This window comes from Halichoerus grypus, chromosome 5, assembly GCF_964656455.1.
Source record: "Halichoerus grypus chromosome 5, mHalGry1.hap1.1, whole genome shotgun sequence".
NCBI classification, from domain to species: Eukaryota; Metazoa; Chordata; class Mammalia; order Carnivora; family Phocidae; genus Halichoerus; species Halichoerus grypus.
Window position 1 is genome coordinate 163,309,256 of NC_135716.1, and position 27,477 is coordinate 163,336,732.

At 51.1% G+C, this 27,477-nt stretch overlaps 3 protein-coding genes across 4 annotated transcripts; 2 read left to right on the forward strand and 1 right to left on the reverse strand.

Annotated features, from left to right (window-relative positions):
- On the forward strand, window positions 1-24,326 carry BSDC1 (BSD domain containing 1). The gene is made up of 11 exons (XM_036065182.2): window positions 1-49; window positions 313-373; window positions 5,477-5,593; window positions 7,762-7,929; window positions 9,767-9,821; window positions 12,183-12,298; window positions 12,771-12,839; window positions 13,008-13,086; window positions 14,071-14,550; window positions 20,785-20,888; window positions 22,316-24,326. The coding sequence occupies exons 1-11, from the start codon at window positions 39-41 to the stop codon at window positions 22,346-22,348; spliced, it is 1,293 nt and encodes a 430-aa protein (XP_035921075.1). The 5' UTR covers window positions 1-38; the 3' UTR covers window positions 22,349-24,326.
- TSSK3 (testis specific serine kinase 3) lies at window positions 24,125-26,421 on the reverse strand. Of its 2 annotated transcripts, none has more exons than XM_078073475.1 (2): window positions 26,297-26,421; window positions 24,125-25,167 (listed from the first exon to the last, which is right to left on the reverse strand). In XM_078073475.1, exons 1-2 carry the CDS (start codon window positions 26,307-26,309, stop codon window positions 24,506-24,508), a joined length of 675 nt encoding a protein of 224 aa, XP_077929601.1. In that variant the 5' UTR covers window positions 26,310-26,421; the 3' UTR covers window positions 24,125-24,505. The 2 variants fall into 2 exon arrangements, with proteins under 2 accessions (XP_077929601.1, XP_035921077.1); XM_036065184.2 differs by lacking the exon at window positions 26,297-26,421 and adding an exon at window positions 25,899-26,043.
- FAM229A (family with sequence similarity 229 member A) lies at window positions 26,419-27,477 on the forward strand. Its single transcript, XM_036065187.2, has 3 exons — window positions 26,419-26,777; window positions 26,859-27,005; window positions 27,212-27,477. The coding sequence occupies exons 1-3, from the start codon at window positions 26,641-26,643 to the stop codon at window positions 27,312-27,314; spliced, it is 387 nt and encodes a 128-aa protein (XP_035921080.1). The 5' UTR covers window positions 26,419-26,640; the 3' UTR covers window positions 27,315-27,477.

The window sequence follows — 27,477 nt, forward strand, 5'->3', positions numbered from 1 at the left end:
CAGAGGTCAGTAAATAGTGGTGATGTCATGCAGGCAAGATGGCGGAAGGGTGAGCCCGTCATCCAGCTCTCGGGCGTTGGGGCCTGAATTCTCCCAGGGTCGGGGTGCTGGGCCAGGGTCCTCGTGGGGAACAGGAGGCCAGCCCGGGAGTGGACGGAGCTGAAAGGGCGGGGTGGAGTCTCAGTGTGAGGGGGTGGGGAAGCGGTCTGCCAAGTCTCAGCCCGCCGACCACATCTCAGGGAGAAACTGAGACTCGATCATGCGCGGGCAAGAGTCGCACCGCAGGGCCGCCAGATATGTCTGTCTTCACAGGGAGGACGTGGGCTGGTGGCGGAGCTGGCTGCAGCAGAGCTACCAGGCAGTCAAGGAGAAGGTAAGCCGGGCCGGCGCCCTTCCTCCGCCGGGGCCTCGCGCCGCCTCATGCAAGCAGGTCCGAGCGGCCCCGCCCGACCAGTGTGGGCGCTGGGCCTCAGAGATGAGGCGCACCCGGGCCCTGCGGTTATCCCCTGTTGGTCTCAGGGAGGACTGACCCCCGACTCAGACCACTGTGACACTAGCCACTGTGAAATACAGATTGTTTTAAAGGCCGGAGCGGCCCTTTTGTAGGAATCCATAGGAAGAGCAGTTTATTCCAGCGCAGGAAATTCACAGCTTCGTAGAAGAGAGAACCTTTGATCTAGGCCTTGAAGAAGAGTTCTGCAATAGAAACTTATTACTATAGTCATTCAAATACTAGAATGCCACAGCTAGCACTCTCTGACGGGGCCTGAGGGTACAGGTGCTATCCTGGGCCTCACAAAGCTCATAGGCTAGTGGGGAGGCAGCAGTTCCTGTGGGGTGCGTGGGCCTTGGCTCTGCCGATGGACAAGGCTGTTGTGTGTTTCTGTTCCACTCCATACTAGTTTGTCAAAACCAGCCCAAGTGAATTGTGGAGGAAAAGTTAATTACTGTCTACTTCAAGAAATTGGGGCGAGTCCTGCTTCAGGGCAGACTCCAGGAGGCTTCTGATCTCGGTTAAATCAGTCCTCTCTTCTGGGAGCATTTTAATACCTCCTTTAGCCTGCATGCTCCTGTTCAGCCCTCTCAGCTACAGCCTAGCAAATCTGAGAATATGCCCTGAGTTGTTTATGTTGTTATGAGGACTAAGAGAATTTCCCACTGAAGTTTAATTGAAAAGACTTCAAAAGACCTCAGCTGTTGAGCGAGCTCCTGGAAGGAGAGTCTGACATGCTTTCAGCAAGTATTGGGCAAGGACTTCCTGTGTGTTTCCCTCAAGGCTGGTCTCACCATAACTCATGAAAAATAGTTGGTTAGCTTTCCATCTTCGTTCTTGGGGAGCTCCCTGTTTGAAGCAAGGTTGTGGGTGTTGTTTCTGCCTTTGACAGTTCCCCATTCAGAAAGAGGGGACTTAAATTTCCCTCTCAGCTAGTTACCGTTATATGAACTTGGACAAGTTATTTAACCTCTCTAGGCCTCAGTCCCTCATCTGCAAGATGGGAGTACTAATAACACCTACCTGATAGTACTGTTGTGAGGATTAAATAATAATGTGTGTAAAACACCAGGGACAATACTTAGCACACCGTAAGTAGCATATAAGCATCAGTTATTTTTATTAAGTGCTGAGGAGTGTGCTGGGGAAACCTCTTAAACACCACCAGTTCATTTTTACTTCCATTTTCCCCTTGGTCTTTCAGTGCTTTCCTGGCCTTGCCCCTGCCCCCTTGCCTTCCCATCCCAGCTCCATCTAGACTACTCAGTTCCCAGGACCCTCAATTCCCTTGCACCCCTTAGCATACATTGCCCTAGAGACTACAGTTCTGAGATGGTGCTGTAATCTCTCTTCCTCTGCTCCTTACCTCCTCCTATAGTGTATATGCGTGTTTGCATTTACCCACAGACACTGATAAAGAAAGTCATTGCTCCTTGGTCCAACCACAGATTCCCCACACTTACTTAGGCCTGAACACTCCCCCTCCCCCCAGCAAGCTTTTTCAGTCTCTGATTTGCTTTTCTTCCCCTTATCTTCTGAAACTTTCCCCAAACCTAACTCTTCCCTCAAGTGCTCTGTTCAGCTACTTCCTCTTTTACCTCTAAGAGACACCCTCGCCTCCTACTTTTATTTGAGGTCAACAACATGATCTCTCGTAACTCCCTCCCCATCCCTGCAACTCCCTCCCCATCCCTGCAGCCTTCACGTGTAAGCTTATCTGTAAACACACTCAGCTTCACCTTCCACTTGCCAAATCCATCGGGTGGTTTTCAGCTCTTATCTTCCTGGTCCTTTCGGCTGCATTTGATACTCGTGATCACTCCCTCTTTCTTGCAACTCTACTCCTTTGGCTTTGTGGCATGTGCTCTCAATTCTCCACATCTCCAGGCTTTTCTTTCCTGTTTCATGACTTTCCCTTCCTGCCCCTTAAAGGTGTGGTGTTTGAGGGGTCTTGTCCTCAGCGCACTGCTCTGTTGTCTCTACAAACTCTTCCTGGGTGACCTCCTCCATTTTCATAATAGTGTGATTTCTAGTCCTTTTCTCTGAGCTTTAGTGTTTGAGAATCGCTCCTGCTGGACAACTGTCCCAGATAGCCCACTGTCATCACACACGCTACATGACCAGAATCACTGTCATCGTCTTCTTTCTAAGCCTGCTCCCCCTTCCACATTTCCTCTCTAGCTGGCAGCGCTGCATCTACCCCGTCGCCTAGTCTAGCAGCCAGTGGCTCTTCCGTGACTCTCTCTTGCCCTCGCTCAACACATCTATTTAATCCCTAAATCTACCTTTGTCTACCTAATATTTCTTGAATCAGTCCCATTCTTTCATCCTGCCCAGCACTTATCCTTATTCATATTCTTTTATTTTCTTTTCTGAACTATTACAGCAGCCTCCTGACTGGTTCTCCTCTGTCTTCTAATCTTGTCGCTTTTGGACCGATCCATGGCACTCCAGGCCAGTCCCTGGAGTGACCTATGAAAAATGCAGATGTCATCGTGTCCCACCTCCTTCAAACTCTTGGTGGCTCCCCATCACCCACAGGGCTGACCAGCCCACCATAGTTGCCCTTGGCAGCCTCTCCAGCTTTCTTCCCAACTACTTCTGCTTTACCTTGAATGTTCATTAGGACTGAAATGCTCAGAGGCCTCAGTAAACCCCGTGCCCTGCAGTGCCCCGGCTTCCTTTACTGACTCCTGCTCATTCTTTTAGGTGCTCAGTCCAGGCTTCCCTTCACCAAGCCTTTCCAACTTCCTGATAAAACACTGGTCGCCACTCTGCTCTTGTACACTGACACTATTATGTGAGCATTTTGCCCGGTAGATGATGACCTTCTTTTTTTTTTTTTCCCAAAGATTTTATTTATTTGACAGAGCACAGAGGGGGAGAGAGAGAGAGAAGCAGTCTCCCTGCTGAGCAAGGAGCCCGATGTGGGACTCGATCCCAGGACCCTGGCATCATGACCCAGGCCGAAGGCAGCCGCTTAACCGACTGAGCCACCCAGGCGTCCCTAGATGATGACCTTCTTGAGGGCAGGCACCATGTCGGTTCATTCTGGTCCCCTCAGAGCTCACAGTCTAGTGAGGCAGACAGCCATTCATCACATCACCATGGCAGTGGTTATATAATTAAAATTTGCCCTGGTACATGTAAATTTAACAAGCAAACTTTCTTTGAGCACCTACTCTATGCCAGGTTCTATGTCACATACTGGGAAAACATCAGTGAGCAAAAAACATGGGCTGTATGTTCACAGAACTCCGTTTATCCAGGAAGCTAGATACTGAACGGGCAATCATAAGTCTACAGCATGACAAATGTTCATGTAGGTGCCCTGGGAAGCAGGGAACCAAGCTAATCTGAGGTGGCATCAGGGAAGCTTCTCTAGGGAAGTGACATTTAAGTGTAGATCTGAAGGAAGAATCAGAGTTAACTAGGTGAGGGGGTTCATTCATTGTGTTTGTTCACTTATGTGTTTCAAAGAGTTAGAATCATTTGTTCAGACACCCTAAAGGTAGGGAGGATGCTAGAGCATTTGAGAAACTTGCGGAAAGCCAGCTAGAGTTCAGTGAGGGACACAGTGGTAGGGGCTAAGAGTCTGCCAGAGGTGAGATGAGATGGGCTTTGGAAGTGAAGGTCAAGATTTTATCCTTGCTCATAGGATACTGTGTAATCACTGAAGAATGTAAAGCGGGGACAACCTGGTCTGCTCTGACTGCTCTGACTTCCGAAACTCCCAGCGGTGGCACAGGGACAGTGTAGTAGAGGTCTCTGAGGCACCCTCTAAGGAGTGCATTTGAAAGAGCAGGTTGGCCTAGACCAAGGCGATGGCAGAGTGGACAGAGAGAGCGTGTTAATAAATGACCCCTCCAAAAAAAAAAAAAAAAATGACCCCTCCGCCCCAATTAAGGAGCCCCGGGTCTGAAATGGAGACATGATTCCCACTCCCACAGAAGCTTCTGGCCAATAGACAACACTGCCCCATTCAGAGACATCCCAGGCTGATGAAAACTAGGCAGGCCCTTCCCCAAAGAAAAACCCTCAAAAATGCTAACACACACACACGCACACACACACGCACACAATGCAGCTGATTATCCATGTGTAAAATGAGAAGGCTTGCCAGGGCGAACACAGAGGTAGTCTGGGAAGGTACAGTGGGTAAGGGTGAAACAAAGCAGGGCAAGACTTGGACCAGAGCTGAGGGCCTGCTGTCTCATGCCGTCTGAGCAGCAGGTCAGTCCAACAGAAGCAAATATCCATTCTGCTCTACAGATGAACAGAATCCTGGAGTGATAGAACCAAGAACCCCTCAGAGATAATCCAGTCCAGTATTTCTCTCAGTATCCCCTTTGTTGAATGTAAAAATCACACACCTTTTTACTGGTATTAAATGTCAAGAATCACTCATAAATGCTTTCTAAACTAATGCGACATGTTCATTAAACTTTTCAGACAAATAATTTCATATACTGCCTCCTATTTCAACTGAATCTCCCTGTAACAAAAAAAAACCCCTAAAAGTAGAAACACTTCCCTTTGATAAAAAAAATCACACACCTTTTCTTCATGTTATTTGAAATTTGAAACAAACGTCATGACTTAAAGCAACGCATCAGACTCTGTTTTGTTCCCGGACGACAAGCGCCCCCTTCCCCAGCCTGCTCTTGAACCACTGACCTGGGCTGCCTCCCTCATTTTACAGAAAACCGAGCCTAGGTGAGAGTTACTTGTGGCCACAGAGCTTCTCAGCGCCAGGGCTAAGAGTCATCCCCATTCTCAGAACGGCAGGAAGTCCCTCTGTACGCTGCTATTTGGTAATCCCAGGTCAGGGACCCGGGACAAGCAAGCATGGTTTCTGTGCCTAGACTTCGCGCGTCACCTCAGTTTTCCGTGTGTCTGTCTGGGACGGAAGAAGTCCAGGGAACAGGAACAAAGGGTAGTGGAGCCAGCTGGCTCTGTCATCCCTCTCTTGTCTTCCCGTAGTCCTCCGAAGCCTTGGAGTTCATGAAGCGAGACCTGACGGAGTTCACCCAGGTGGTGCAGCATGACGCGGCCTGCACTATTGTGGCCACGGCCAGCGTGGTCAAGGAGAAGCTAGCCGTGAGTACTGCCTCTCCCCTCTGAGTGCCTGGCCCTCACAGCCGGACCTGCCCTGGGCCCCTGGTGGGGACGCCCCAGCCTTTCCACTGCTAAGTGATTGTTTCTCCCCAGAGGCTCCCACTTTGAAAGAATTGTGTCTGTCGGGCAAACAAGCTACATAGAATAAGTATTAATAGGCTTTCCCATTTCTGTATTGTTTTCGCAAATGCTTTCCTGTTAGCAAAGTCATTCATTGTAGACAATTTAGAAAATACATGTAAGTAAAAGAAAAAGAAAGACCTAGAGACACCCATAATTCCATCTCCCGGAGAGAATGACTGTTAATATTTGGGGGTATGTTTCTTATGTCCACTTTCTTTTTCAAAACTGGAATCAATGAATATCATGTTTTGTAACCTACTTTCTGACTTAATCATTGCAAACCTCACTCTCCAGCATCATAAATGGCCTTTATTTTGTTCTGTAGGTTCAACCAGTTCCTAGTTTCCTATTGCATTTTTTTTCTGATACTATAAACAGACCCACAGTGAACATTCCGATCGCTAAATCTTTGCCCTTCATGTTTTCCTTATAATAAAATACTGGAAAGGATCATAGGGTGAGTACAGTTTTAGGCCTTTTAATATTTATTGCAAAACTACCCTCCAGAAAGGTTGTGCCAACTTATATTCTTACTGTCCCTGTTTTTATTAATCAAAGATGTGTAGCCGAATCTTCTTGTGAGATAGGAGTTAGATTCTAAAGTTAGTGTGAAAAGTGAAAGTTGTGTATGGTTGGCTATCCCTGCAAATCTCAAGCTTCTGATGAAGTATAACATACAGGTTTTGTATGAACAGTTTCTCCTTTAGTATTGGGACAATTGCACTTTCTTCATTCGAGCACCAGCTGAACCAGTTGCCTTGTGACTAGAGGCCATGTTATGAGAAACATGTTTTGGAGTTCTTTCCGCCAACCTTATTTGGTTGACTCTTCTTGTAAAATACTGTCTGCCTGCTAGTCACAGCTGCTGATGAGCATGGATGACAAGGAGTAACCCTGCTGATCTGCTGGAGTCCAGCCAGTAGCACACGTGCTACTCGTTTCTTCCATTCATTCATTCCTTTTCTTCATTCATTGATTGTATATCTGTGCTAGCATGTGCCAGCACTCTGTAAAATGCCTGGATAGCCTCATCAGGAGTAAATATTATGGTTTCCATGAGGTTTAAAGCCTGGCCCTATCAGCATCCCATCTCTGCTTTGCTTCGAGGCCATTCTGACCAGTGTGGCTCAAGCTCGGTGTCCCACTTGCCCCTTCTAGATGATCCATACATTGGCCCTCAGCTGGTCCCAGGTTTGCCTCTAGGCAGGGATATCTGTTCTCATCCTGCCCATATTTCCCCAACCTTTCATACAAAATGTTCTACTTCCTGAATGATGGTGATGAAATTGTAATACTACAATACTGCTGTTAGGTAAAAGTTTGTTGTATGCCAGGCATTGTACATGCCTTATCTTTTATTTGTCGCAGCAGCCCTCTGAAGGAAGTCTGTTTACCCACATTTTACAGATCATGAAACTGACTCAGAGAGGTTTAGGTCTCCAAAACTAGTACCTTTCCCACCACTCTACCTGTGGGTCCTCTTCCCCACTGAGTGTGTATGACATGCATCCTCTCCTGCCAATTTTTTTTTTTTTTTAAGATTTTGTTTATTTATTTGACAGAGATAGAGAGCACAAGTAGGCAGAGTGGCAAGCAGAGGGAGAGGGAGAAGCAGGCTCTCCGCTGAGCCGGGAGCCAGATGTGGGGCTCGATCACAGGACCCCAGGACCTCAGCCGAAGGCAGCCGCTTAACCGACTGAGCCACCCAGGCGCCCCCTCTCCTGCCAGTTTTTGATCAGCCTGACTGGTCTTGAAATTTTTATGAAACAGCCAGTCAGAGAGTTCTGCTCTGATTTATCCAGGCCTACGGGAGCCCTGTTCCACACCCCCATCTGGTGTCCGGGGGAACCCTGGCTACCTCTGTCCTTCTCCAACCGCAGAGATAGGGTGAGAGGCCGTGAGCACTTCCCTGGTCCCCACACATAGAGCACACTCTTGCCCCTGATGCTTCACCCCTCAGTACCCCATCCCCTAGATTGCAGCCTGCTCCTGGGCCACCTGTTTCCTCTGCCCGCTTCTCTCTGCAGACTGAAGGCTCCTCGGGGGCAACAGAGAAAATGAAGAAGGGGTTGTCTGACTTCCTAGGAGTGATCTCCGACACCTTTGCTCCCTCACCGGACAAAACCATAGACTGCGATGTCATCACCCTGATGGGCACACCCTCTGGCACAGCTGAGCCCTATGATGGCACCAAGGTATTCATTAGCAGCCCCCCCCGCAGGTGCCTAACAGTGCTGGGTTCTAGCTTCCTGCGTGCACTCACAAAAGCAATACATGTTCAGGCCAGAAAATAAATACATGTATGTAACTAAATTGGAAAATACTAGTAAGCAAGAGGGTGATGATTCCTAAATCCATAATCCCATCCCTCAGAGAGAATCACTGATTTCTCGTTGGCGTCTAACCTGTCATTTCTTTTTGTTTACTAGCATTGGTAAAGATAGTTTGGATTTTTTCTTTTTAACCAGAAAGGCACTTAATACCTGCAATTTTGTAACCTGCTGAAAAAAATGTATAAAAAATATTAGCACCTTTCTTAATCATCATCATTTTAATGTCTTTAAATTCTTGCAAGTGAAGGTAGCGTCATTATTCAGTCATTTCCCTAGTGTTGCACATTTGGATTCCCTTCAGCTTTCAGCCATAATAAGGAATCCTGTATGGGCATGATACTCTCAGCATTGGGGTGAAGGTTGATTTCTAGCGGGAATAAATGCATGGGGGGAGGATGTCTTCAAAGCACCTAGATCAACAACAGTGGCAGGATATTTCTTACACATTTTATCTCCTCAGCGTTACTTCTTATGGTTCATGGGGTATTTTCTCCTAAATTCACAGTGTGATGTCACAGCAGTCTGGCCTTCGCAGCATTTTACCACATTGAGTTTCCATTCCAAACATAATGATTTTTTCAAGCATTATCTTTCAGCACTAGTATTAATACCACCACTTAGTGACCATTTGAGTGGAAGTGTGAAATTTCTTAAATTGTAGGATTTTAAATTATAACGGCAGTGAATCACAAAGCCCCTTGCTGAAGTTCTGATTTAGACAGCCAGCCCTTGCTTCACGTGATACTGAGGAAGGAAGGTGAGGTTTTCTGTTTGTCACTCCTGTGGCCTTAACAGGAACACAGCAGATAATTCATTTGGCAGACTGGCTGTGAAATTAAGAAATTCTTGGGGCACTTGAGTAGTTCAGTCAGTTAAGCATCTACCTTTGGCTGAGATCGAACCGTGCGTCGGGCTCCCTGCTCGGTCGGGAGTCTGCTTCCCCCTCTGCCTCTGCCCCTCCCCACCGCTTGTGCTGTCTCCCTTTCAAATAAATAAATAAACAAAATCTTTTTTTTTCTTAAAGATTTTATTTATTTATTTGACAGAGAGAGACACAGTGAGAGAAGGAACACAAGCAGGGGGAGTGGAAGAGGGAGAAGCAGGCCTCCCGCGGAGCAGGGAGCCCGATGCGGGGCTCGATCCCAGGACCCTGGGATCATGACCTGAGCCGAAGGCAGACGCTTAACTGACTGAGCCACCCAGGCGCCCCTAAATAAAAGCTTTTAAAAAAAGAAAAAAAAAATTAAGAAATTCTTGATGAATGGTTTTAATTTGGGGGAGCTACTTCAAAATTTGCCCATAAATCTGGACTTTAATAATATATTTGAACTAACATTTTTCAAGTTTCACATAATTCAAAAGCCTTTTATACATACAATTTTGTAGTCTGCTTACACTGGATTTTCTTAGTTCCCAAGGTAGAATAGTAGGGGAAAGACCATTTTTCTGGAAGCCCCAATTTTGTACTCCTAGCCCAGTGCTCCACTCTCTAGCCATAGGGTGACCTGACAAGTGCCCTGTGGGTCTGGCAGCCAGCAGGGGAGAAGCTGGGTTGAGGTTGACTTCCTATGGGACTAAATGTATAGGGGAGGGACATCTTCAAAGCACCTAAATTAACAACAGTGGTAGGGTATGCTGTCAGAGAGGAGATGTTTTCTGCACCTAGCACTCCAGAATTTCCGTTCTTTGTTTCTTCCAGGCCCGCCTCTACAGTCTGCAGTCAGAGCCGGCAACCTACTGCAATGAACCAGATGGTGAGGGGGTAGCTGTGAGGGGGCAGGCTTTAGGGGCTCTGGGATGAGCACCCTCTTTGTCTCTGATAGCATTGGCCTGGCACCCTCTGTGTGGCGGGACCAGAGTGGGGCTAGAGTGCACCTTACGTGTGGTAGGATGGGTTGTCAGTCCCTTTTCCTCCCTGAGCCTGGACTGTGTTCATCCCGGTCTGCAGAGACTTCACTCCACTCCCTCAGCCTCCACTCAGGCCCCATCCCAACCCTGCTGCCCTGCCTGCCTTCTCTTGGGTGTTTGTTTGCCAAGCCCCTGCCATGCAGCAGGCCCCAGGCTGGGAACTGGAGCTCAGAAATGAGTCAAGCCCTCACCCCAGTCCAGACCTCCGGGAATGTATGTTAGGAAAGAGAAACGGGAAACTGTGGATAAAGCAATGATAGTAGGGATGGAGTGCTGCTTCCCCAGACGGGAACCCAGAGGGGAAGCATGCAGCCCAACCTGGGGAACCTAGGAGGTGACACTCAGATTGAGGTTTTAAGGATGAATTAGAAGTAAACTAATTTTGGGGCACCTGGCTGACTCAGTCAGTGGAGCATGCGACTCTTGATCTCAGGTTGCTGAGTTCAAGGCCCACATTGGGCATGGAGCCTACTTAAAAAAGAAAAAAGAAGTAAACTAATTTTACTTTTAGCAGTAGGGGAAGGGCGTTCAAGCGTGGCAACAGGACATTTGAGCTTCTGCACTGGAGAAGGCTGAAGAGGGGCATGTGAGGGAAGGAGGCAGTGAGAGTTGCTGGTGGGGGCCTGGTGGGGGCCAAATCGGAAGGGCTTTGGGTGCCAGACTAAGCAGTTTGAATTTTGTTCTAAATGCCTCAAGTAGTTCTTAACCTTGTTTTAGTCACAAAGGTCTTTAAAAATCTGTTGATAGTGATAAACCCTCTCTCCACAAAATTTTATAACGCAATAGGGGAATTCTTTGACCCTCTGAAGCCCATCCTTGGATCCTAGCTTAAAAAGCCCTCCCTAGGGGTACCTGGGTGGCTCAGTTGGTTGAGCCTCCTACTCTTGGTTTTGGCTCAGGGTTGTGAGATCACGGTCCTGAGATCAAAGACTCAAAGAGGAGTCTGCTTATCCCTCTCCCTCCCTGTAGTCCCTCCCCCGCCTCACTCACTTGCTCACGCTTTCTCTATAAAATAAATAAATCTTAAAAAAAAAAGAAAAAGCCCTCCCTAGAGGGGTACCTGCCTGACTCAGTCAGTGGAGCATGCAACTCTTGTTCTCAGGGTCATGAGTTTCAGCCCCATGTTGGGCATAAGAGTTTACTTAATAAAAAAGTAATAATAATAATAAAATAAAAATAAATTAAAAACCCTCCCTAGAAAACTCCTAAAGGGTTTTGAGGCCTGGGTGAGTAGATTTTGCATTTTATAGAAGAGTCATCAAGCATGGTTATAAAGGATAAAATAGAGAAAGATAGAAGATGGGCAGACTGGGTAGGAGGCTTGGTAGGAATCCCCACATCAGAGGTAAGGCCAGAACCTAGGGAGTGGCAGGTGGAATGAAGAGGACAGTGTGCATACAGAAGACACTGAGGAAGTGGAATCCAGAGTGATCGATAAAGGAGGAGTCCAGGAGGGCACCCAGGGCTCTGGTGGACAACTAGGTGGGACAGCTTGGGAGGGAAGAAAAAGCACACATAGGGTTTGCTGCACTTGAGCAGGCAGAAGTGTCCAGGGGACACCTGGACCCCTAGATCTGGAGCCCAGAAGGGTAGGTGGGGCTGCAAAGAGCGACTGAAGAGTTGTCAGGGGAGGGAGAGGTGGAAACTTGTGGTTTAGTGGAGCTTATCTTAGGAGATAAAAGAGAATGAGAAGAGATAAGGAAAGGAAAAGAGGAGCCCACTGAAGACTCAGAAGGAACAACTGGAAAGGTGGGAGGAAAATTACAAAAGCCCAAGAAGCCAGGAGAGAAGAGGGCATTCACAAGGACAAGTGGCTCCCAGGATCAGAAGATGGATTGGTCACATGAGGGAGGGCAGAGAAGTAGCCTTTAGACTGGAAACATGGGGCCCCTGGGGACCTGAGAATAGCGGTTTCAGAGAGAAGGGGGTTCAGTAGCCAAGTGTAGTGGGCTAAAAAGCGAGCAGGTGTGTGAGAACATGCAGACTGCAGCCCATTCTAGAGATCACTTTTCAGTTCCTTGCCATGATACCAGTGAGGCCTACCTACCCCATCACCCTTCCTGACCCCCCACCTTTGCCCAAATGGCTTTGAAAAAAACCTTGAGCTTTCCTCACTGTCCTTGTCCACACTTAGGTGTGTTTTCTGTAGGCCCAATGTTCTCTCTCCAGACCTAGGAAACTGACCATCAGTGTCTGTCCCTCTGCAGGGCCCCCGGAATTGTTTGATGCCTGGCTTTCCCAGTTCTGCCTAGAGGAGAAGAAGGGGGAGATCTCAGAGCTCCTTGCAGGCAGCCCCTCCATCCGGGCCCTCTACACCAAGATGGTGAGGGCCCAGAGGGCAGGACCTTACCCAGCTTCGGTTTCAGGTGTCGGGAGGTGGGAGGGACATATCTAGAGTCCTTGCAGAGTCACCTGGCCTTAGGAGATAAAGGAGAACGAGAAGAGATAAGGAAAGGAAAAGAGGAGCCCACTGAAGACTCAGAAGGAACAACTGGAAAGGTGGGAGGAAAATCACAAAAGCCCGAGAGAGCAGTCGGAGCCACTTGGTTTCTGGCAGTCATGTGAGAAATGGAAGGGCCAGCAAGGCCTGATGGGAATTCTGTTCTCCCTCCTTGGCCAAGTTGGGCCAGGAACGTGGGTCTGGGGGTGGAGGGTGTAAGTGCTCTAAGAAAAACTACTCAGCCACTTAACCACATCTGAAATCCAGGGCAGCTGGGGGCAGGCTGATAAGGCTGGGGACACAGACCCTACACAACCACTCCCAAAGTCTCATCTCCACTGTCCCCTCCCTCCAGGTCCCAGCAGCTGTTTCCCATTCAGAATTCTGGCATCGGTATTTCTATAAAGTCCATCAACTAGAGCAGGTATGCTGGCCTGGCCTGGGGAGGTCCTCCACGCAGCCCTTGGGGAAGTAGGCTGGATTTTGTTGAGGGAAGAAGGGGCACAGGGTACCAAGAGCTCTGGGATCAGGGCCAGGGTCTGGGAAGAGCTTGCCCTGACTGCTGCTGGCCATCTTTTCCCCCCACACTCAGGAGCAGGCCCGGAGGGATGCCCTGAAGCAACGGGCAGAACAGAGCATCTCTGAAGAGCCTGGCTGGGAGGAGGAAGAAGGTAAGAGACAGTAATAGGTCCTGTCGTGCCTCTGGGGACCGTCTGGCCATTCTGTGAGCACTGGAGAGACCTGGCAGCCAGGGAAGTACAGGACATGTATACCGCGTCTGTACATGCTGAGGATAGACTGAACTAACAAGGAAATGTTTGCCTGGGCTGGTGGAATTCCTGGTTTAGGTACAGAAATCATGTGTGTCAGGAGCAGCAGATTCCCCGGCCAGCCCATGGACCAGCCCCTTCAGAGTCACCTGGGATGCTTATTGGAATTCCAGATTCCCTTCCCCCCATTCTAAATGAGACTCTGTGGGGATGTGGCCGAGCCTGTTTTTTGCTTCACACCCAGCACGGGAGCTCAACGCGGGGCTTGAACTCATGACCCTGAGATCAAGACCTGAGCTGAGGTCGAGAGTCAGATGCTTAACCAGCTGAGCCACCCAGGCACCCCCAAACTTGTATTTTTAACAAGCTCCCCTGGTAAAGTTCATGGCTTAGCCAGGTTTGGGAACTGTTGGCTTTAGGTGGTAGCCGAGCATCCTCTGTCTGGTAGCTCAGCTTAGGATAGTATGTTAGAGCCACCTGCATGCCATTAACACATTTATTGTTTTCTTTATTATTTTCTTTATTAAGGAAAGTTAAGTGTCTTATCCAAGATCATACACTGCGAATATAGCAGAGCCTGTCCTAAACCCAGAACTGATTCACTGTCAAATCTTAACTTTCTAACCTATAATACTGTCTTGGGCTGTGTTGCCAGAAGCTGAGTGTCCGCCAGACATACGCTAGGCCTTGTGGGTAGGAGAGCCTTTGACCGACAGGGGGTATCTGCAGATGAACCATGTTGGGGAGAGGGTGAGGACACTGGCACCCTTCAGTCCTGATCAGAGCAAGCTTTGGCAGGAACCTGAGGTCTGTCTTCAGAGCGCCCCAAGGTTGTCTTGGGGCTGACCAGCGCACATAGCCCTCTTTCCTCTTCTCTCTCGACAGAGGAGCTTGTGAGCATTTCACCCACATCTCCGAAAGAGGCAAAGGTTCCTGTGGCCCAGACTTCCCCATCCCCTGAAGGAGGACCTGGCCCCCTGAGCCCCTGTGAAGAGAATCCGGTGGCTCCCGCTGAGCCTCCTGCAGAGGTGACTCCGTCAGAGAGCAGCGAGAGCGTTTCCGTCGTAACGCAGATGGTCAAGGCTGCCGCTGCCGCCGAGGCACCGGTGCCGCCCAAGGACCTGTCCCAGAAGCTTCTCGAGGCATCTTTGGAGGAACATGGCCTGACTGTAGATGTGGGTGAGACTGGACCCCCGCCCCCGGCTCCGTTCAAGCCCCAGCCCCCTGCTGGCCGCCCTAGCGGCCCGGAGCCCAGGCCTCCAGCCAGAGTAGAGACTCTGAGGGAGGAGGTACTCACAGACTTACGGGTGTTTGAGCTGAACTCGGACAGTGGAAAGTCTACACCCTCTAACAATGGAAAGAAAGGTAAGTCAAGGCCAAAGCCCAGTGGGTGGGGGGGAGGGGCAGGCAAGCGTTGCTACCCCATAAGGCAGACTTGTGTCCTCATCCCTTGGGAGGGTCCCAGCAGCAGTTGTCCTTCATTTGTGATACTGATGGTGATGACAGCTGCTATCTATTAAGTAGTTGTTACCATATTTCATCCATTTAAAATGTACCTGTTTTCTTTTTTTTTTTTTTAAGATTTTATTAATTTGAGAGAGAGACAGAGAGAGCACAAGCAGGGTGAGAGGCAGAGGGAGAGGGAGACGCAGAATCCCCACTGAGCAGGGAGCCCCACGTGGGGCTCGATCCCAGGACCCTGGGATCATGACCTGAGCCGAAGGCAGATGCTTAACGACTGAGCCACCCAGGCACGCCAAAATGTACCTGTTTTCTGAAATAAGGGTGCATCTTAACAATCGTTGGGGTCTTAGGTTCAACAAAATAAGGTTTGTGCCAGGTTAATGTGTTATATTGCACTTAGTTTCTCATTACATCTCACAGCACAGTGAGGTCAGTATTATTGTCCACTTTTATAGATGAAGAAAGTGAAGCTCAGAAATATTAAGTAACTTGCTCAGATTCACATGACCAGGAAGTAGCAGGCCCAGATTCAGACCCGGGTCTCTCGGACTCGGAGCCCATGCCCTTAGCTACCACACTGCGCCAGTTTCCATGCATTTGGACGATGCAGCCTTGTGCTGGGTTGGAAATCCCTGTGGCATTGATTGATGACAGAGGTCTTCTCCCCTGGGTGACCTCAGAAAAGTCATTTAGCTTCCCTAAGCTTACTGCATTATTATGAGTATGAAACATATAAACAACACTTCCGTACAGTTGAAAAAAGAATAAAATGAATACTCATGAACTTGTTGTGACCCAGCTTAAATAATAAAGCTTAGTTTCTTATCTGTATAATGGAATTTTGGACTGGAGACTGACTTCTTGTCAAAGGGGAACCTCTCTAATTCCTGGAATTAAAGGACAATGATAGCTCTGGTGTTGACTTTTTTGCCACATCCAGAATACCTCTTCAGAGACAGCCGATTGTCAGCAAGGCCTCTCTACACACACACACACACACACACACACGCACAGCAAGGCCTCTCTACACACACACACACACACACACACACGCACACACACACGCAATCTCTGCTGACACACGGTACCAGTCAGCCACAAAAGTTGCCCAGCAGGTGAGCCCACGCCTACTGGTGCAGTGAGAGACTGGTTTGCTGCAGTGGGAGGGAAACTGGCCCCACCCCACCCCTACCCTGCTCCCTGATGGAAACGGTAGGGTTTCCAGTTTCCAACACAATGCTTCCCTTCTGGCTCTGATTCAGTGAGGTCATCCATTGAGCTCCTACCCGCTCTTTATGAGACACTGAGGAGGGAGGGGCAAAAGCAGCAGGCTTTATGATGAAGCGGGAAGCAGTATGGGACAGGCGTGGTGCCGGAGAAGTTCAGAGAAAGAAGGAACCTCGGGGCACCGGCGGTTGTTTGACCGAGGAGACAGGCGTTGTAGAGGAGAGGTGGAGAGTTTGGGCAGGTGCGGGGGACTGGTAGTCCGGCTGAGGGGCCCACCAAGTCCCGATAGCAGAGGCCACGGGGCACCCAGGGGGCGGGGGCGAAAGCCCACTTTGTTGTATTATCTCCCAGGAGAGGGAGGAACAAGAAGGGTGGATGGGTTAGCTCAGAAGTAGAACTTAAGAGCTTAGCCTTAAGCCGAACTTGGAAGGTTGGACTTGGTGCCATAAAGCAGCAGGGCACGCTGCTCACATTATATGCCTGACCGGTCCGGAGAGCTCTACGTGTAGAGGATGAGGGCTCAGGCTCTGGGGTTCAGACAGTTCTGGGTTCAAATCCCAACCTTGCTCCTAAGCCATGTGACTTCAGAAAAGTTATTGATTTTCTCTAAGCCCCATTTATTCCTCTATAAGTTGGGGGTAACTTTCATGATAGGTCCTCAGGGAAGAAATCTGAGTAGAGCCCTGCTTTGGGGAAGTGATAATAAGAAACCATCTCTGAGCACTTTCTATATGTCTGTATAGCTCTGTGCTAAGCACTGGATATGCATATCATTCAGTCTTCACAGAAGCCCAAGAGATCTGGGTAATTTTCCCCATTTTTTTACTTACTGGAAGGAAACAGAGATCAATCACCCACCCACTAAGTATTTAGAAAAGTGTAAAATAGTACTTTAGGAAGGTGAAGAGTAGGTGATGGACCCAAAAGGCGGTGGGGGGTTGCTGGCCGGGTGGTACGAAGGGCCGTTTGAGGTAGCGGTTGTGGGGAATTGGGCCATGGGAGAGCGGGATCAGAAAAATGAGTGGTGGGTTGAAATGGGACGAAATGAGATTAGGGGAAGCTGCAGCACGAGCTCTTCATCGCTCTGCTCTCCTGCCTCTGACACACTCGGGGGGGGATGCAAGAGGCCTGGGGAGTCGCTGCAGAAGACCCACCAGAAGCAGTTGTCACTTAGGGGAAGCCAGGGTCTTGGACTAGGGGGGCATAGTGGGAACAGAGTAGAGAGAATGAATCTTAAAAGAATGAAGGCTTGGAGACAGTGACTCCTTTTCCCTCTTACGTCCATATCCTTAGATGACATAGAAGAGCTTGGTCCTTGCATGCAGCAGTTTCCTGGGGTGGCCTCACCAAGGTCCCGGGGCAGTTACTGTCGTTGCAGAGCTGCTTCCCACCTGCACTTTGTCCCAAGATCCATTTAATCTAAGAGACTGGACTTACCCTGCTCAGGTTCCCTCAGTAGGAAGGGGGAGGAGAGACAGGGACAGGCCTGTGGCCTGCGGAACTAGAAGAAGCCCTTGGGCTCAAGGCCCTCCTTCCCCAATGACTGAGCTAGGAGTGGCTTTTGCCTCCCATTTCTTCTCTGGGGAAACAGAGTTGTAGTTAAACAGAATAAAATGAGCTGAATGACAGCACTGGGAGGTTAGTAATCACCCGAAAACTCCCCTTTCTTAAAACAACAACAGTAAAACTCCATGAAAGCTTAAAATTGTTTTGGCCTAAATCTGTTCTCTGCCATGCGCACAGTGTCAGGGAGCTCTTAGTACTCTTGTCGTGTGACAGGACAGGAAGGGGGGAGGAGGCACATGGGAAGGAAAGCCCTGATTCTCATCTCTGCCACTTGAAGCCTTCATCTCGTCCTCTGTAAATTGGGACTGTTAATACCCGCCTCAGAGGTGAAGTGCCTCAAAACGGTAAGCTGATGCTCTGTTTTCCACCCCTGGAAGGGCTGCCCTCGAATTTAAAGCCTGAAAAAGAGAGTTTCACATTCCTGAAGGGCAACCTGAGGTCAGGGAAAGCTGCCACGGCCACAGCCCCAGCTCTGAGATGAGGAACAGGCAGGAGTCCGGCTTCTAACCCCCAGGAAGCCTGCGCTGACAGCCACGTGTGTGTCACCAGAGGGTCCCGGAGGCCTAGGGAGACTGGGACGTGGCGTGTGAAGAGCTGGGTCTCGGTCGCCGTTCTGCCCTGGCCAGTCCCGGGGCCACACACAAAATGACTTACCTCGGAGACGGTGCCACTGACAGCCCCGTCTGTTAAATTCCCACTGTGCGTACATGTTACATGCACTTCACGTTGACACCTCTACTCTTAGCACTGATGTATCTCAGAACTGCAGGCCCAGGCCTACAAGGAATCACCCGGGTACCTATTTATAATGCAGAATTCTGGGTCACTACCTGGACCTGCGGAAGCTGAATGAGGGGGGTGGGGAGACAGGCATCTGCATTATAATCCGTGCGTGCGGTTCCCTACAGAGGGTGGTTTTATCCTTATTTCATAAATAGACTGAAGCCCAAAATAACTTACCCAAGACTACACAATAGATAAAAAGGTAGGGATTCCACCCAGGTCTGCTTGGCTCCAGAGACCGTGCATGATCCTTTTTTTTTTTTTTTTTAAAGATTTTATGTATTTATTTGACAGAGACACAGCGAGAGAGGGAACACAAGCAGGGGGAGTGGGAGAGGGAGAATCAGGCTTCCCACGGAGCAGGGAGCCCGATGCGGGGCTCGATCCCAGGACCCTGGGCTCATGACCTGAGCCGAAGGCAGATCACGACTGGGCCACCCAGGCGCCCCTGACCATGAATGATCTTACAAGGATGCTGGTGGCTAGCCAGGTGGCTAGGAAGGAGCACGGTGCAAGACCCCTTATAAGGAATGTAGGGGCGCGTGGGGGGGGGGAGTTGGTGTCAGAGTCTGGGTGCCTGGTGAGGAGCAAGCTGAGCAAGCAAAAGCAAGGACATGTGTATAGGTCATGCCACTGAGAGATCAGGGACCTACTCTTTTTGAAGGTGCTTTTAATAGACAGGAAAAAAATACAAAGTAGTATGTATTCATTTTAGGGGTGAAAAAAAAAAAGAATGGGAAAATTACCCCCTGACCTCATCACCTAAAGGTAACTATTGTTAGTATTTTTATGGGAATGTGATGCATCTTTTCTCTATGTGTACAAGCATCTTAGCATATTTTTTAATAGAATCATACTGCATATACTTTTTTCCACATATACTTTTTTTAAACTATTTTTGTCGTTTTCTTATAATAACTTTCATGTGTACATTTTTTTTACGTTGCCTATAAGAAGTCATGCCCAAATGTGAATATTTAGAGCAGTGATTGCCAAACTTAGCAGACCCCAGAATCACCGACAGCAGGGATCAGTAGGCTTTTTCTCTCTAGGGCCAGATCACAAATATTGCGGGCTGACGGGACGCCTTGGGCCTGCTGCCGTTGCAGGAAAGCCGCCACCATGGGCAGTATGGAAACAAATGGCAATGGCTCTGCTCCAAAATTTCACTTCCCAAAGCAAGCAGTAAGCTGGATTTGGTCCCCGCGCTGTAGTCCACCGACCCTGCTTTAGAAAAGGGTCCCACGTATATTCATTGAGCACAAACTCTGTATTCAAGGCACTTGGCGAAAACAAAGATCCCTGCCCTCAGGGAGCGCACATTCCAGTACCTCTGTTAGAAATAAGCAAACTAAGTCTCGTGATGTGATGAATTCGGAAGTTGATAAATACAGTGGACACACAGAACAAGTAGAGCAGAGTGAGGGGAGTGGGCGGGTTTCAAGTATAAGGTAGGATGGTTTGGGGGGGCGCCTGGGTGGCTGGTTGGTTAAGCGGTTAAGCATCTCCCTTAGGCTCGGGTCATGGTCCTGGGGGTCCTGGGATCAAGCCCCTTATTGGGCTCCCTGCTCGGCGGGGAGCCTGCCTCTCCCTCTGCCCGCCCTGCTCACGCTCTCTCACTCACTCACTCTCTCTCTATCTCAAATAAATAAAATCTTTTAAAAATAAAGTAGGATAGTCGGGGTAGGCCACATTTAGATGGGATGGTTTGTACAAGGGTGTGAAGGAGGCAAGGAAGTTGGCCTGTGGATGTCTGAGGAGAGAGTTCTAGGTATAAGGAACAGCCCATGCAAAGGCCCTAAGGCAGGAATGTGTCTGGTGTGTTTCAGGACTAGCAAGGTCAGCGCAGGTAGAGTGGAGGAGGTGAAGAGGAAGAGGTTCGTTGTTTATGTCTTCTGCAAGGGGTCTGTGGCTTTGGGGAGCCTCTGGTCCGGAGCGCTTTCTCCACTACAGTAACTTGCTTTCTCTCACTTAGTAGTTGTAGACTGTGTCGCCACGGGTAGAAGTGTTCTGCAGCCTAACATTTAAAAGTCACAGAATGTTCCATCATGTGACTACACCATTTATTTATTTTTTTAATTCCCTATCAGTGAACTCTCAAGTGTTTTTTTAAATTTTCATCACTATAAACAGCACTACAGTGAACATCCTTTTGGCTAAATCTTTGACTGAATCCAGCGTTTTTCCTTAGAATAGATTCCTAAAAGTACAATCACTGAGTCAGAGTGACAACAGAATGTTAAGACCTTTGTTGTATATTTGCCAAGCCCTTTTATTTATTTATTTTTAAGATTTTATTTATTCATTTGTCAGAGAGAGAGAACACACGCAGAGGAAGCGGCAGGCAGAGAGAGAAGCAGGCTCCCCGCTGAGCAGGGAGCCCGATGCAGGACTTGATCCCAGGACCCTGGGATCATGACCTGAGCCGAAGGCAGATGCTTAACGACTGAGCCACCCAGGCGTCCCTGCCAGGCCCTTTTAAAGAGCGCCATCACCCCCAGCTACAGACTCTTCGGACATACCCCTTCCCGCCTTTCACACTGTGGATCTTGGTTCCAGGCTCAAGCACGGACATCAGCGAGGACTGGGAAAAGGATTTCGACTTGGACATGACCGAAGAGGAAGTGCAGATGGCACTCTCCAAAGTGGATGCCTCTGGGGAGGTGAGTGGGCCTGGTTGGCCTCAGGGAAGCAAGCTCAGTGCTCCCAGTGTGTGAGGACTCTCCCCATCAGGCCCAACCGTCCCCTAAGGGTGGATGCCTGCTCCTCTCTGAGATGGCAGCTTCCAGAAGGGTGCTGGAGCCTCCCACTCAGGCCCTGAACACTTCCCATCAGCAGGCTCTGCTTCCCCTCAGTTCCAGGGTGGACGGTGGGAGAGTTCCTGACATTAGCTCTGCATGAAAGTCACCTGAGGAACTACTAAAAAAAAATGTACTCCAAACCCTGCCCCACATCATGGTCCCCAGGGATGGTCCCGAACACATTTCCTGGCCTTGGGGCAAAAGACAGTGTGATCTAGGGCAAGTCACTTAACCTGAGCTTCTGTTTCACAATCGAAAACCTAGAACTGGCCCTAGAAGCTTGTAAGCTGTGATAGACAATGCATGTAGACGTGTTAGGCGTCGTGCCTAGGACATGGGAGCAGGTGGTGAACATTACTGAAGCTGCCACAAAACCCGTCCAGCTAGAAAGCTCAGAGGCCTTCCTACTCTTATGCTTCATTACCTGCCAGAGTCAAGAATGGGTCATTTTGAATGGAAGGCAGGGGGAAAAGCTCTCACAACTACTAAGTGACAGGACTGAGGCTCCAGGCCAGACGTCTGATTCAAGTCCATGCTATTTCCACAGTCACACAAGAACCACATGATTCCTTCCATCATGTAGCTCATGAACTGGCTATAAAGAGGTGAACAGATGAGAGAGACAGGCAGGGCCTTGGTTTTCATATTGGAAAACTGAAGCCTGGGGAGAGGTAGAGACCTACCCAAGAGTCTTTGGCTCCTGTGACCTCACTATGCCCGGGGCGGAGAAGGCCCCTGATCCCCTCTCATGTCCCAGGGGCTCGATGCCCTCTGTGTTTCTGCGGCCCTCGGTAAAACCTGACAGCTGTATACCTAAGCAGCGTCATTCTACCACCTCCTACCACCTCTCATACCCGGGATCAGCTGACAGCAGGCCAATAGAAAGTTCCCTGGGGAGACTTCAGCTGGGGGAGTAGGGTGCTGGAGCCCCTGAGGAAGATCCTGTGAGCACCCTCATGGCAGTGCCCCTCTCCAGTTCTCCTTCAGGGACTGACTGACATAGTTCCTAGGGGCATCCAGTGTTGGCTGGTGGAAGCATTTCCTTTGGGTCTGGAATGATCAGAGCAGCAGACCCACCCCTTAGGCGGAGGATAGCTCTGCTCCCCAGACACATTCCTTAAGACAGTGGTTCACTCTAACAGAGGGCAGGAGGGTATGGCCCAAGGCAGGGCTGGGCAGGGTAGGGGAGGCTATCCGTAAATGGAGGCAGCAAGGGGAGGTTGGGTCTGGGCTTGACTCAGAGGAGTAAATATGTGTTTGTGCTCTCCATTATCCCCTCCTGTCTGCAGCTGGAAGATGTAGAGTGGGAGGACTGGGAATGAGGGGAGCCAGAGCGTGCAGCTCCCCCTGCCCACAGAACCTCCCACCCCCTCGCTCGTCTCAGCCCAGCCCTGGAAGACACTGACTGAGAATGTCCCCCCAATGGCCTCTGTCAACCAGAGCTCGGGTACAGATTCTGGGTGGCTCCTTGCTGGTCCTTTGGGCCTCTGCTCACATCTGGGAAGGGGCTCACTAAATCCAAACCAGGAACTCTGACTTGTGCCAACCATAGAATGACTCAAGGGGGAGGAGACCTACCCCTCCTCACCAGAAGAGCCTACATTTCTCTGCTGAACACCCACTGTTCTTAGGGACTCTTGCTGGGAAGTCCCAAGGGATAATTCTAGCCCTTCTACCTGTGTAGACAGAAACTAAGCACCAGTCTCTTGGAGGAAGCTGAGACAACACTCTGTCCACCCATAAGCAGGCAAGGAAGGCCATCCCGCCTGTCCTTGGCTAGACGGGATGGCAAGCACATTCTGGTTTCTAGCCTAGTGAGTAAGAGGCATTCGTCTCTGGGAAACTTGCCTCTCTTGGGGATCTTCCCCTCCCAGGCATTTTCCATTCCCAGAAAGGTTCCTTGTGGTTCCGAATCTAGAGACCAAACCCTGAGTTCCCACCTCCTTCCTTCTGTCCAGCCCAGGCTGGTATGTCCCCAACACCTCTCCCAGGGCTTCTTCATGTCGGATGCACCCAAGTCCTTAGCCCAGCCGTGCCACCTGCAAGAGTCTGCTCTTGCATTTCTTCCCCTCCTCAAGAAGGGAGGGGGTCTCTTCAGGCCCTTCTGTGCATTGCCTGGCGGGATACCTTGTCCGACCAGCTACCCACCTCGACCCCCCTGTAGCTTAGGACACAAGCCAGTACCAGCGGTACCGAGCAGCGATCAAAGCCGAGTACTTACAACTCCGGTGAGCCCAACTTCTCCACCTCAGCCCTTCTGCTGCTTGAAGGGCTATGCTGGGGGTGAACTTCTTGAGACTTTCATCAGGCTTCTGCAAAAGCTCTTCTTCCTGAAGACTGACCCAGTCTTTGTGGCTCTCACCCTTCACTCTGGTAAAGCTGTTCCTCTCTTGGGGGAATGAGGGGCTGCAGGAATTCCTGGAGACCCTGGTGCTTCATGATGCTGCTCTGGTGATTCTGGTACATAATCTGGTGTATTCACCAGTGATGTAAAGGGATTGTGGTCAGGTCTGCCAAGAGAGTGGTGGTCCCTTCCACTTCAAACCTTCAGTGGGGGGGGGGTGGGATGGAAAGAATGTTGAATCTTTTTTTTTGACGGGATGGGGTTTTTCTCTTTGTAATTATTTCTTTAGTTTAATTAACCTTTTGGTTGTTTGTGCAATATTATATATTTTAAATTATAATGCATCTCCCCAGAGTATTTTGTAGCCAGGAAAAGAAAAAAGGGAAAAAAAAAAAAAAAAGATTCTAACAGCTGTTAGTTTTGTAATTAAAAAAAAAGAAAAAAGAACTTTGTCCTGAACCTTTTCCAGACTTGCCGTTAACAGCATTAAAGAGATTCAACAGAAGCTGGAAGTCTGGGGGTCTATTCTTGTCCCCAACAGCAGCTGCCCTGGAGGCAAGGCAGGACGGACACAGTATGCAGGCTGGCTTCCTGCGTGGAGCCTGGGGAAGGGGCAGGGGGGGCAGGGAGGGGTGGTCTGGGGCTCAAGGAAGTCCCCTGTCCTCACCTCAGACTCAGCTTAGACTCTGGGGTGAGGCAGGGACAGGGCCCCCAGCAGGCCTCTCACCAAGACAAGGAGTCGAGAGGCCGTCTCTGCATTCCCAGCGCTTCTGCTTTTATTTGGAAAGGAAGTTGCAACAGCGGTGGTTCCAGTGGCTCTTGGTCACTTTTCCCCTCTCCTCCCCCAGTGTGTGTATGATTCTGGGGTCTGTTTTTTTTTTCTTCTTCATTAATTTGAGTTAAACACCTGTGTGAAAATCACTTGTTAGCTGTAATAAAAGGGAAGTCTGAATGAGGCCCTCTGGTTGCATGAAGATCTTTAAAGGGAAAGAGAAGTAAGGCTTGGGGAGGGTGTAGGTAAGTTTTAGGATAGAAGTAAACTTAAAGTGTAAAATATATATCACCATCTTAGAAGCGGGTTTTTGGGTTTGCTTTCTCCCCCTGCTTTATTGGGGAGGACTTGCCATTGCTTTTATCAAGTGCTTGCTAGCCACGGGTGCCAACTGACTTCTTCGATTGAAGGCCGGAGGATCATATCTGGTTCCAGGAGCCGCTTGAGCAGGTCCTGGCATTCGGCCGAGATGCCCAGGTGAGCGGGGAAGGACACCCCCTTCTGCTGCTGCCACAGCATCTTGGGGATGTCTGTGTCGTCAAACGGTAGGCTGGCGCAGAGCATGACGTACAGGACGACGCCCATGCTCCACACGTCCCCCTTCCTGCTGTCGTGGGGAACGCCCTGCAGCACCTCGGGGGCGGCGTACGCTGTGCTGCCGCAGAAGGTCTGGCTCAGCTCCCGGCGCGACTTGGGCAGCACCTTAGCGAAGCCAAAGTCGGTCAGCTTCAGGTTGGAGCCCTGCAACAAGGCGTTCTCACATTTGAGGTCCCGGTGGGCCACACCGCAGCCATGGCAGTAGCGGATGGCCTCGACCATCTGACGGAAGAGGGCCTTGGCCCGGCTCTCGGGCAGCGGCCCCCCATTCAGCACACAGTCAAAGACATCCCCTCCTTCAGCCAGTTCCATCACCAGGTAGATTTTCCCGTCGGCAGACTCCAGCATCTCATACACCCGGATGATGTTCTTGTGGTCCAGGGTACGGACAATCTGGAGCTCCCGAGGCAGGAATCTCTGGATAAATTCTGAGGAAACAAGGGGAAAAGACAGGGGGTATCAAGTCCAGGAGGGCATAACTCTTCACTCCTGTCTCCCGCCTTCCAGCTTCTGTCTGCCCACCGTGTCTGGGTCTGGTGCCTTGGTTCCCATTAACAGTCTTAAATGTCTAGCTGCTTGGACATTGCAAAGAATGCCCACTGCTATTATTTTTGTAGTTAATTTATTATTCAAAGGAACAACTCCCTGCCACCCTCGGACTGTTGTGAGCAACCTGTGAGACCATGGATATCAAAGTGCTTTGGGGATTTTTTAGACAAAACCACTGAATCTCAGTTATGAGGCCTGGTTTGCCCACAGCGTGGTGAGCAGCTCCTCACACCCCTGCCTCCTGACCCCACGGTTCTTCCCTTGAGCCCTGTCTTCCTTGTTCCCACTTCTGCCTGCCTTGGCAGCAGCTCCTACCCTCTGCCAGCCTAGGCCATGGCCTCTCTGCCCATCTCCGTCCCCCTCCTGGAACAAGGAAGGCCCAGCAGGCTGGGGTTGTGCCTCTGAGGCCCTTTACCTCCTGCCACTTTAATCTTGGGTTTTAGAGGTGCGAGGTTCCCCCCCCCCCCCCCACGACCTACCCCAGAGCCACAAACTCTCTTGCACTCCTTGGTTCCAGACGAAAGGGGAGGAGGGGATGATCCTTCCCACTGGAGGAAGTGCCCACCCACCTCAGCCAGCCCTCCCTTCCTCCAAAGGGGCCCCAGCTCACCTTCTGGCCCTCCCATCTTGTCTATAATTTTAATTGCCACTTTTCTTTGGTGTTTTTTGGAAAATGCTTCTTTGACTTTTGAGTAGGTCCCTTCCCCAATTGTCTTGCCCAGCTGGTACCCATTGGAGAGCAGAAAGTCCTCCATGCTGTCTAGCGCCGCCTTCCTCTCACCCTCTCAGCTCATGCTGCCTCTGTGAGGCAGCTCTACTCCACCATCGCCCTTGGCCTGCTCCTTTTCCCCCCAAGGACTTCATGCGCAGCCGCCCCAGCGCTAGAACATTCTCCGTCTGGACACAGCAGCCACGGGTGGTGGGGAGGGAGAGGGCCATTTTAAAACTCCGGCCCAATTGTGATGTAAATGCTGTGTGACCCTTGGCCAAAATTGTCAGTGCCCTTACCTGCCCTCACCATCACCACCACCAAACCCAGCACGGGTTAAGTCACCGCCGCGCCCCCGTCCCCCAGCCAGGCAGGGAGTCGCAGCCCGCCCCGGGGCGCTCCGGGGCGTCTGCGCGCCGCCCGGGATGACGGGCTCCTTTTCGTGGACGCCGCCGCCTGTGCCCCCATCGGGCTGCGGGGGGCGGGGGGCTCTGCCCGGCCCGGTACCGAGGCGCCATGGCCGGAGCCTTCCGGACCCGGCTCGCGGCCGCGCGGAGTGCCGGGCGGCCCGACGCGGCGAGGGGGGAGTTCCCGGCGGGAGGAACGGGCTCTGTGAGGTCAGCGCGCCGCGGCCCGGGTCACAATGCAGCCCGCCCCCTCGACGCCCGGGCCGCGGCGCGCCGCAGACACCTGCCCGGCTCCGCCTGGACCGGAGCGTCGTCCCGCGGCCAGGGGTCCGGCAGCTGCTTCCAGCCTGGGACCGGCCTCGGCCTCCGGCAGGTGAGCAACGACCCAGGGGGCGGGCGCGGGCAGGGGGCGTCCGGCGGCCCGGGAGCGGCCTGACCGTCACTCCCCGCGCAGAGCGCCCCGGGGCCTGGACATGAGTGCCCAGGAGCCCCCGCAGGGTCGAAGGTTCCCCATTGAGGCCGGAGACTCCCCTGGCCTTGCCGCCGCCCCCGAGTCCCAGGACAGCCCGGAGCCGGTAGCCACGGAGCACACCCCGGTCAGGTGAGGCCGGCGCCCTCCCCGCGGCCCCTCCTGCCGCCCCGGTCGTCCCCGCCGCGCGGGGCTCCGGACCGCCTGCGTCCACTTTCCCTGCCCAGAACCGCGTCCCCGCGTCAGGGCCCCGCCGAACCCCGGGGGTGGGGGGGATGGCCCGGGTGCACTCCCCGGGCGCGTTCCCAACAGCAGGGGCCGGGCCCCGCTTTCCCCAGGCCGCTTCGACGCTGCCCGGGCTGCCACTGCCTGACGCTGCTGCACGTGCCCATCGACGTCTACCTGGCCATGGGCGGGAGCCCCCGGGCCCGCGCCACCTGAGTGCGCCTGCGCACGGCGGCTCCCCGGGAGCCGGGCGGGGACGGGGCCCGCCGCGGGCCACCACGCTGAGGTCGCGCGCGCCGAGCACGAGACAATGATGCACATTTTAAAATAAAAGAATGATGCACATTTTAATAAAGCACAGCATAAACTGTTCTTTCCA